Source organism: Mangifera indica, chromosome 18 (assembly GCF_011075055.1).
Source record: "Mangifera indica cultivar Alphonso chromosome 18, CATAS_Mindica_2.1, whole genome shotgun sequence".
Classification (NCBI taxonomy): Eukaryota; Viridiplantae; Streptophyta; class Magnoliopsida; order Sapindales; family Anacardiaceae; genus Mangifera; species Mangifera indica.
The window spans coordinates 9,348,966-9,360,040 of record NC_058154.1 but is presented as its reverse complement, the minus strand read 5'-3'; the positions used below and the strand labels follow the sequence as shown (position 1 = coordinate 9,360,040).

The 11,075-nt window shown below is 30.9% G+C and overlaps 1 protein-coding gene across 2 annotated transcripts; it reads left to right on the top strand.

Annotated features, from left to right (window-relative positions):
• The first annotated feature begins 4,057 nt into the window (after positions 1 to 4,057).
• On the top strand, positions 4,058 to 9,796 carry LOC123202181. Of its 2 annotated transcripts, none has more exons than XM_044618001.1 (7): positions 4,058 to 4,501; positions 4,913 to 4,987; positions 5,110 to 5,277; positions 5,924 to 6,094; positions 6,285 to 6,494; positions 8,351 to 8,442; positions 8,862 to 9,796. In XM_044618001.1, the coding sequence occupies exons 1-7, from the start codon at positions 4,420 to 4,422 to the stop codon at positions 9,510 to 9,512; spliced, it is 1,449 nt and encodes a 482-aa protein (XP_044473936.1). In that variant the 5' UTR covers positions 4,058 to 4,419; the 3' UTR covers positions 9,513 to 9,796. The 2 variants fall into 2 exon arrangements, with proteins under 2 accessions (XP_044473936.1, XP_044473937.1); XM_044618002.1 differs by having other exon boundaries at positions 4,060 to 4,501; positions 8,354 to 8,442.
• The last annotated feature ends 1,279 nt before the right edge of the window (positions 9,797 to 11,075 follow it).

Sequence of the window (11,075 nt, the reverse complement as noted above, 5' to 3'; positions counted from 1 at the left end):
ATTTCAAAAATATTTATGATATTTTTTAAAATAATGATGTATATATTAGAATTTTTTATTATTTTTATTAATTATTTTATTTTATTTTTAAAATTTGTATCTTATGATATACAAATAGTAAATTAAATTTTTAATATACGATACAATATACAATTCAAATATCATAAATCAGGCGAATTGACCTGTTGTTGAATTGATAAAATTGTTTAAATAAATATTAAAATAATATTTAAAATAATTTTATATATTAAATCATTAGATATAAAATCTAAAGCGCGTTAACATAAAAAAACAAAAAAACTTGGTTTGATGACAGGCATAATTTCAATTAATAAGGTTTTAGGTTTAATTATTTTCTTTATAAAATACAAAACATAAGTTAAATAAAACGTAATTCCCACCCAAGGTATAGTGAATTCTCAAATTCTCACCTTTAACTTTTAAAAACTCAAACATTTATTCATAAGTTAATTTCTATTAAAAATTTAAGTTATGGTTAGAGTAAAACAATCATTTATTAAAAAATTAACGGTTTATTACATTTTTCTCTTTAGATTTAAAAATTCACAATCTTCCCTCTCACTTAAAGTTTTCAAGTTTTAAAAAGTAATAATTTCACTCTCAAATCCCTAAGTTTTCTTTCTCCCTTCTCCAATGACCATCTCTACTGATAACGACCATCTAAAGACGAAACTGAGAGTCGATAAACGAATCTCTAACCCTAACTGAGATTTTATACTAGTTTTAATTTTAGTAAATGATAGCTTTATTTCTAATATTAACTAAAATTTTTAACAATAATTTACTCATAGATAATTAAAGGATGTAAGTTTGAGATTTCACTGTATCTTAAGTGAGTACAAGAAATTAAAAAAGTAATGAACCAAACATGGTCAAGCCAAAATGGTTAGAGTGCATTCGTAAAAATTTTTAATCATTCTAGAAGGTTCAAAGATCATAAAATGGAAGTATTGGAAACCATTCAAGGGTTAGAGATGTACACTAAAGAAAATTCAATCTTAATTTTGAAGTTCGAATTGCTCGAAGCTCAGTTATTTCACTATAATTTTCATCTCTCTTGTTCTTAGACATATTATTTGAAAAAAAAAAAAAAACTTTATTATTTATCTATTTAATCAACCCACTTGCCAGGCATTTTCACCTCGCAAGCTTAGTACTTAAATTTGTATGTCAAATCCTTGAATCAACTATTATGAAGGAGAAATCCCAGAAAACCTATGGTAAACTCCTATAAAACTAATGTATCAAGTTTACATAAGATAGTGAAGTTTCAAGGAGTTTTCTCGAAAAAGTACGCGTAAATGCAAGAGACTTAGGGTCGTTTGATTCTAATCAATAAAAATTACTTAGTTAATTTATCTTTTTTTACTTACATTATCTTATTTGATTTGTTAATAATAAAATATTATAGTAATGGAGATATAATAGGTAATATTGGTAGTAATTTAATTTTTACTTTCACTTTAAATATTAAAAGATTATCAAGGTAATTTTGATTTTATTGTAATTATATTTTTATTTATTAATTTTTAGGACAAAAATGGCCTCATTTTCAATTAATATAATAAATAATATTTTAGAATAATTATACCTAAAGACATTTAAATAAATTAATTTATTAGTATTATTTTATTACTTCTAAACAAACATAATAATTATTTATACTTATCTTTAAGATAATATTTCAGTTTTGATAATAAAATATTACTTAAATCAAATGCCCTCTTAAGATAACAACCATAAACCACCATAAATTTGTTGAATGGATTCTTTTTGTTCTCTATTTAATTTATTGCATTTTACATAGGGTTTGATTGCTTGTATAATTGTTAAACATTTATTTACATACTTTAAGTATATAAATTATACACACTTATATGGTTATTACATGATTAGATATTACTTTATCTTTAATTCAAAATGTGATAACACAATCAATATATATATATTTATATACTAAAAATATATATACATAATTTTATTGTTAACCATAGTACTCTTACACCTTTGCCCTCGAACCTTTCACTTTGTTTCGTTGTCTTGAACAAATCTCATTTGGCATTACCCAAATGTAAAATAAGGTTTCGATAGTGGCAAGTAAGGGGCTATTGTCTAGGTTGCCACTGAGTAGCCCAAATGTTGGGAAAAATAGAAAGGATCTTCACCATACTGGAGCCAGCAAGACCAACCTGATTATATAGAGTTCCCATCACAGATTTCTTAAACACAACGCTACCAAACCTAGATGGATCAAACCCAAATACTTTGTAAAAGTAAGTGATGATTAAATCTGGCCGGCATAGGGACAGCCTAATGAACCCATACCCTTGTGTCCTAATTACCTAACATCAAGCATAACATGACAATTGTTTTTGTTGAAAATGTTATCTACAAAGAGATGACAATAAATCAAATTGGACTGAGACCTATCATTTGACAAACTTTTATGTTAGACTAATCCAACAAAAACTTAGGGATCAAAGTCGTATCGCTATAGGGTTTTAGTTGGCCAACCTATATGATTTTATATGTCAATTCACTAAATTATAAAATTTTGTTATTTTTTAATATATACTTAGTTTTTAATTAATTTTAAATTTTTAATAGGCTATGTTGGGCTGGGCGAGGGACCTTATCTTACGGGTCGGAACACAATTTGTTAAGCGAATAGGCTTCGGATGACCCCTTTTTTCTGCACTAGACCGACATGGGCCATGTTAAATACGTAACCTGGCCCGGCCCCTTGGCCCCTCTACATCCTACTAAGCCCCAGTCACTCTAGACTGAACAGGTAACGCACATAGCCCATTTGCAGGGGCCTTTTTCTTTCTTTTTCTTACCTGAAATATACTTTCAGAGCTCCCTAGACGGCTAGAGCAGAGTTTACAAGGGATATATTCCGATCACGCACTATGAACCCTAGCGCCTTTCCCTTTAGCACTATGAGAATTCTCAGGCTGGCTACGATGACCAAATATGGTCAATAGCTTCTTATTGACCGGAGAGATTTGCCGCTGAAAAAGGATTGAGAATTTAAGCTGAATGGTAAGAACAAGTGAAATAATAAAACTATATTTTATACATAAATAATGATATATCATTATGTAATTGAGTATTAGTTTATTTTTAATTTAAAATTATTTAATCATATCATGACAAGTTATTATTTATATATAAAATTATATACATAACACTTTTTAAGGTGAAAAAGATGAATAAAGAAATAAAAGAAAAAACTGATTTTTTAAGACAAATTTTTCGTTAATAAAAATATATTCCGAATATAAATGTGTGATTTTAGTGAGAAAGATTTTTAAGAACAAATTTCAATGGGAAAATGTTAACTCTTTTTGGCTAAAAAACTTATTCCCACTCAAGGTTTAGTGCAGATCTAAACTTATATCTATTAATTTTTAAAAATTTAAACATCTATTTATTTGTTAAATTTTGGTGTTATTATCAAAGGTAAAATTATCATTTATAAATTTTATTTAAATTTATATTTTAAAATTACCCTTAAGTTTTGAAATATTTATTTTTATCCTTTAATGTCATATTTTTCATATTCAAAAACTGATTCCCCCCTCCCCAAAGTCTAGAGTTTTAAGCTCTAATTTTTTTTTTCCATTATAGCCACCCTCAACTTTTTTAAACATTTTAGTTTTACCATTTTTCTCTCTCTTAGTTTTTAGATTTGATTTTCGATTATCATCCTAAAATCAGTTTTTAAATTTGGAAATATAAGGTTAAAATACAAAAATAAACATTTCAAAACTTAAGAATAATCTTAAAATATGAGTTTAAATAAATTTCTAAATAAGAATTTTACTTCTGATAATAAGATTAAAATTTAATAGATAGGTAAGTATTTAAACTTTTAATAGTTTGCGGGTATGAAGTTGCTTTTCCTAAACCTTGGGTCGGAATAAGTGTTTTCGCAACCTTTTTTTTTTTTTTTCAATTTTACAAAATTTGTATGGCTACTGCCAACGGGCACTGGTTGCCCACTTCATTTATTCTTGTTCCTTAGCTGAACTTTTCCATTTTAATCTTTTCTCCCTCCCAAATTGTTTTCCTTTGTCCTCCTAGAAAATCTCACCTTTTTATCTTGTTCGGGCAAATTAAAAGCCCTGCTTTCCCATCTGCTTTCACCCGTTTAACAAATACAATAATATACAAAAGCTGGTTTCCACTGTTGCCCAACAAGCTCAAACTGCTGAAACCAGTACAAGGAGAGCCGCTGAAAACACTGAATTAGTACTTCTTTTTGTGAATCTTTTTCTCAGTCTCACTTCTATTTCATGGTTTCACCGTTACATGCAACAAAACAACCCCATTTCTGATCTTTCTTCCTCTCAGAAACTCGGGGTTTCTTTTTCTTAGTTTAGTGAGCCAGCCATGAGGGAATCTCATCTTTTCATCACTTTAACTCTTTTAATTGCTTTCACTCTTCAATTTCAAGCCCATGCTGCTCCTGCTGGTAATTCTCTTGCTTTTCTTCTTTTGAATCTGCTTGTTTTTTACATAGGTTAGCTTTCGTTTTTCGTTTTATTCACCTTTTTAGCTTGATTTATTGTCCGTTATTGTTATCCTTTTCAATTATATCATGCTTTTTTCTCTTGAAGTTTTAATTTTGGGTTATTTTTGCTCTTTTTTTAAATTATGAATCATTGTGCTTGATCAGGTTTGTTGATGCATAATTTATAGTGCTTGAATTGTTCTGGTTGTGGGTTCTTTTGATCTGTTTGATTACTTGTGCAATACAGTTTTTTCTCTTATTCTGTTCTGCTTGTATGTTTTAATTATTTTAGATATTTACTTGATGTGTGTGCTTTTGTTTGTTTGGCCATGGCTTCACTTTTTTTTTTTTTTAAAAAAATCTGATGCTCAGGGCCTTTGATAAAGCACCTGTCTTCTCTTCTAAAATGGACAACCAGGTCATCCTCCTCCAAAGAACCTCAATCTGGTTAGTTGATAGAATTTTAACTGATTTAGTATAGGTTCATTTTATAAAATTTTTGTTAAGTAATCAAACCCAATTTATGTTCCATAATGATTTTCTTTTTTTTTTTTTTTTTTTTTCCGCAGATGGGAATGTTCTTCAATTTGAAAATGGCTACTTAGTTGAGACTGTGGTTGAAGGGAGTGAGATTGGAGTAGTTCCTTACAAGATCCGGGTCTCTGAGGACGGTGAGCTGTTTGCTGTTGATGAAGTCAATAGCAACATTGTAAAAATCACTCCACCATTGTCCCAGTGTATGCTTGTTCCTTAACTCTGCTTTGGCAAAAATTTAGCATCTCAAGTTTCATTTTGTTGCTTCATAAGTGCTTAGAGAAAACATGTACTGGTTTTTGAATCCTTGATTTTATGTTGTTTGGGACCTAGAAAAAGAAATACTCCATTTTTAGTGCAATGCAACTCTTTTTCTTCATTTTCCCCAGGTTTTTAATTTTCATTTAGTGGAATAATGCAAAGGGTTTTGCGAAGATGTACATTCAAGTGCAGTAAAATACAAAAAATTGTTGGTTATCATGAAATTCAATTACAAGAAGGCAAAATACACAATTTTTTGGTTATTAATATTATCAGATTTTTTTATTTTGTGATATTAAAATGCATTCTAGGTACAGAATAGGACTGAACTAATTTAGAATATTAGGTTCAGACATTAATTCTTCAATAGTGTTTTGGTTTTCATTGTGAAAACATAGAGTATAACTCTCTTTAATCTGTTTGGAAAGTGAGACTCAGATTGTGCAACACCATTACTGTGTTCAACTTATACGTCATAGTTGCTAATGTAGTAAAATTTTCTTAATATGATTTGTAGATAAAATTTAGCTGTTTATCACTGATGATTTCTTGATTGTGTTTTTTTTTTATCATTTCTAATTGCTGTAGATAGCCGGGGAAGATTGGTTGCCGGGTCCTTTCAGGGCTACACTGGACATGTGGATGGAAAGCCAAATGAAGCTCGTTTCAATCATCCCAAAGGTGTAGCCATGGATGATAAAGGGAACCTGTATGTTGCTGATACTTTGAATCTTGCAATCAGAAAGATAGGAGATGCAGGTATGCATAGTTCAAATCAGAACTTGGTTGACATTGTGTTAGTGCGTGCTAAACTATTAAAGCTCATGTAAATGTGCAACAAAATTTTATCCAAAACTAAATAAATAACTTTAAATATGTATTTTGGGACCTTCTGCCGAGATTAATAATGATGAGATAGGAGGTTGTTAAGTTTGGAAATTGTTTCCAGGTGTGACAACCATTGCTGGTGGGAAGTCAAATGTTGCAGGGTTCAGAGATGGACCCAGTGAGGATGCAAAGTTCTCAAATGATTTCGATGTGGTATATGTTCGACCCACCTGTTCCTTATTAGTTGTTGACAGAGGAAATGCTGCTCTTCGACAAATCTCACTTAACCAAGATGATTGTGAATATCAGGCTGATTCCATTTATCCCACAGGTCTGGAGCTGACTTTTGTTGTTTGCTTCGTAAGTTTTTTTTTTTTTTTCATAGCACCCATCTAATCTTGTGATTTTTGTGATCTTGCCTTGAGTTGCAACTGTACTGTGGCCATAAGCTGTCTTAGAGGTGATGTTGTTTATTGCAGTTCAATGTTGTGTTTGGTGTCACTGAATTAATATAAAGTGGTCTCGTTAATTGTTTAACTCATTCTGTATGCAAAGGCCTAGGGATTTGTAATGTCTGTTTGCCAACTACATGTTTGAAAATTTCTGACATTGTTGATCCTCTTGAAATTAGTTATGTCAAGGCATTGTCCTGCACCTTTTGTCTGATTGGAAATGGAAATCTTATAAAAAATGATATAGTATATTTGTGGTTGTTCTGGAAGGCAGCTTGATAAGTTTTGCAGTTCCAGTAAACATGCGCAAATGTTGAAGAGTTAATATTTAGCTTCTTGATAGATTGCCATGGTAATTAGACTGATCTCTTCTCAAAATGTTTGTAATAAATATCTGGTGATTTTCTTGAATCAGATATTTGATACTCTTTGTGCAGTTTGTTGAATTTGTTAGGGCTTTAACTACTTTATACGGTGAAATTATGTTTTCATTCACTTTTCTTCTGACTAATACCGTGACACTAAGTCTGTTAAGAGCTTTTACATGCATGGAAAACCATCTGAAATATCCAAGTTCTATCTTTATCACTAAAGTTGTGACTTTCTTCCAAAGGGGCTTCGAATACTAGGAATTACTAGTTGTAAATCACTGCAGCTGCACTTTTATCCTGTTGAAGGAAATTGGGTCAAACTGAAAGGTCATAGTGATCTTGAATATTTTTATATCTGGTGAATATTCTAGAAAGTGTTAGAGGCAAGGGATAATACATCCAGAATTCATTTATTGAAACTTAAGATGGTTATGATGTAAGTGATTCTAATATACCTTTAACTGGAATTTTGCATAATGACTTATACTATCAGATGACAGATGCCAGTGTCAAATTTAGAAAATCATAGAAACAGAAATTTACTGGTTTCTAAATCTTCATTCTCTTGTAAGGCCATCTGGTGTTACTGGAGATTGCTAGTGTACTAGCTTTAAGAATAGGAAGTTCATTGACCCTTAGTGGCTATATTGACTATGCCTATCAAGTTTATGTGCTCTGGACGGTGCTGTACACCATGGATCCGTCCAATTTCCTGTATCATTGTCTCCATAATCATGTTAACTAAGCTATTAACATACGTTTAGTAGCCAAATACCAATTGTTTAACTATTTCTGATTTCTTTTGATTTATATATCTTATATATCACAACATGATGAAGTGAGACTTAGTATTAAGCCTAAAATAGTCTGAGAGTGGGGTGTTTTGGCTGCAGGAATTGAATAATTTTCCAATTGTGGTTGCAGGAAACTCAATTTCTGACAATTATTACAAGATTAGTGGCTTCATTTTTGTGTGTGTGTATAACTGAAGTGCTTTCTTAATAGATGAATGAACTTCAACTTTAGTGATCAAGTATGGCCAGTCCTTTTATGTTGTTGCTTTGTAATATTTATTTTAAGACATGGTAGCAAGAAAAATTTATATGAAAGAAATAAGGTTAGCTCCAATTGTCAGTTCTTTCACCTTATTCAACATGCTGATGCATCAGTTGTTTCATCAATGCATAGCTTTGTCTTGTATCGACATTTTTTTTAATCTTCAAAACTGTTTGATATGTTTTAAGTCTTTTCCTATAATAGTTGCATTTATAATTCTGTATAAATGAAGCTTTGCTTCTTCATCACTTTGTTGCATTTCAGCTTTAAACATCCCCTACCAACTGACAGATTAATGGTTTTTCTAGCAGATATACTGATGGTTATAGGTGCTGTTTTGGTTGGATATGCTGCCTGCATGCTTCAGCAGGGACTTGGTCCTTCTTTCTTCTCAAGAACGGTATCTTTTTTATGGTAGAATTTTACGTCATTTCTTTCATTGTCAGGAAATGAAGAATATAGACAATTTAGATACTTATAACTAGTTCAACCACAATATTTCTGCTGAAGTATTATTTACTTTCTATGTTCTCATAGCAAGCAATTTAATTTAAAAAAAAAACACCATAAACTTAATTAAAAGAGATAAAAGGATATACAGAGAAGTAAACAAGTGGTACACATAGAGACCAGAAGAATTGTATTTCTATTTTTTAACCATTTCGTATAATGGTTGATTGCCGTTTATGTGGTAATATAATTTCCCTCGGATCTTCGAAGATAAGTGTGCTATATTTTCCTACCCCAGTAAAACATCTATGTTAGTTCACATGTATACTTTTTCACCGTTTGCTTATTCTGATTTATGAATTGATGCAGCAACAACCTTTGGACAGCGAATTCAAAGAACAGCCAAATATGGAGAAATCCACTCTTATAGCAGATAACATGAAAGAGGAACCAGGATGGCCATCTTTCGGACAATTAATTGTTGATCTTTCCAAGCTTTTATTTGAGGCAATTGGTAGCATATTCCTTTACTTTATCCCCTCCCGAATGAGACCTGGTGGTGTCGGCTCCAAGGGTCTGACTCCATTGAAGGATAATCTCAAAATGCTTGAAGACGATGTTGAGCCCCCATTAATGCAAAGGCAGAAGTCAGCTGCTCTGGTATCTGAAGCCCATCACATCCATACTCCCACTACAACGGATAAATATTCAGAAGTGAAACCCCCAAAGATCAAATCATCCAGTTTTAAGGAACCTTCTCTATTCACCAAGCACAGGTCCTCCTCAAAGCGACATGAATTTTCAAACTTCTATGGGTCAGGTGAACCTCCGTATGTCAAATCTAAGAGCCAGAAAGAAAGAACAAAACATCGTCAACGCGATAGAAGTGGAGAGTTTGTTTATGGAGCAAGTGGCATGGATCCAAAACCAGCTGAGGTCAAGCCACTGGATTATGACAACCTGAAGTTCGACCATTACAATATGAGGAGCAAGTATGCGGATGAAACCTACCGATTCTAAATATAAACATAAAACTTAAGTGATTGCTCTCACCTGCAGGTAATTTCAACTTTTTTTCACTTTTCGTTGTATCCTTTTCTTTGCTTGGTGCCATGAAACTTGAACTCCATATTCAAACCAAAACTGTAACCCAAGAGCTTAGCTCAAAAAAAAAAAAAAAGTTTCTAGGTCTGAGTTCTGCAACCCATGAAGTACTGCAAAGGGTCTCTAAAAGAAACTGATAATATCTTAGAAGCATGGTTGTTGAAAACTGAGTTTTGCGGAGTTAAGTATGTTTTGCAGAATTGTTTTTGTTTTCTTATTGCATTCAGCCCTTCAGAATCTAATTCCAGTAGTTCTTCAATAAACTGAAGAATCAATTTCCTTTTCTGTGTAACTATTAACCAATATTTCTGCTACATGGCAACATCAAACATTTTTAATGGCAACCATGTTTGCAATGATAGCATTAATGGAAGATTGGAATGATACAAAGGAGACAGTTGACATTCCCCATTGAAGAAACAATTCAGTTTCCACACAAGTACATTTTTAGCATATAAAAGTTGGGCTATAATAATGCTTGAATGATCCCAGAAGAACAGAAAGGGATCCCCTAGCCTGAGCTCGTCAATCTGTCAACAACCTAACAAGTGATAACCAAATTCAAGGATTAATTTTATTATAACTGTTAAGATTTAGTGTAATCACTTTTAACTAATAGTTTGAGAGGCAAAACATAGGGAATAATATTTGGCGTTATATCAAGATTAAACTTTTGATTTTCTGTCCCGTGATAGTCATAAAATTCTAATTATGAAGAGAATCAAATGCCATAAACAAAAATGATGACCATGAAAAATTGTGATATTTTATGTTGACATAAATAACCCGTGATTTGGAAAAGTTGCATCATGTTTGTTTATTTGTTTATTTCAACAATTAAAAGCACTTTACTTGGTCTATCCCTTTGCAACCTCTTTGATTTAGACAACTGATTGGTGACAAAAATAAACTACTTTTGATTTTGGCTTCTTTTTATATTAATTACCTCAACTGTGAATATATATATATATATATATATATATATATATATAAAACGTTATTATGATACATATTTTTAGTATATAATTTAAATTATATATTATTATATAATTAGATTTTATTTTATTTTTAATTTAAAATCATCTAATCATGTTATTTATATATTTAAACTATGTACAAAATTATATATATACATATTTTTATTGATAAATATATATATACACACTTTCTAAATATCAATAAGAAATAATCATATTATTTCGATGATTTATGATGGTTTATAAAAGAGTGATATTATATAAACAAATAAATTGTATAAATTTATTTATATAATATGATATAATAATATCTCGAGTTAAATTTGAAGTGAGTTTGTTTGAGTTTGAAATAAATTTTGTTCGAACGAGTTCAAACACAAATATAAGATTACGAGTCTAAACCCGAATACGAGCTTGGGAGTACAAACGAAAACTAGCCCAGACTTGAACTTGAATAGGTACCTTGCTCAACTCATACAACTCGCGAGCCAAATACGGTTCG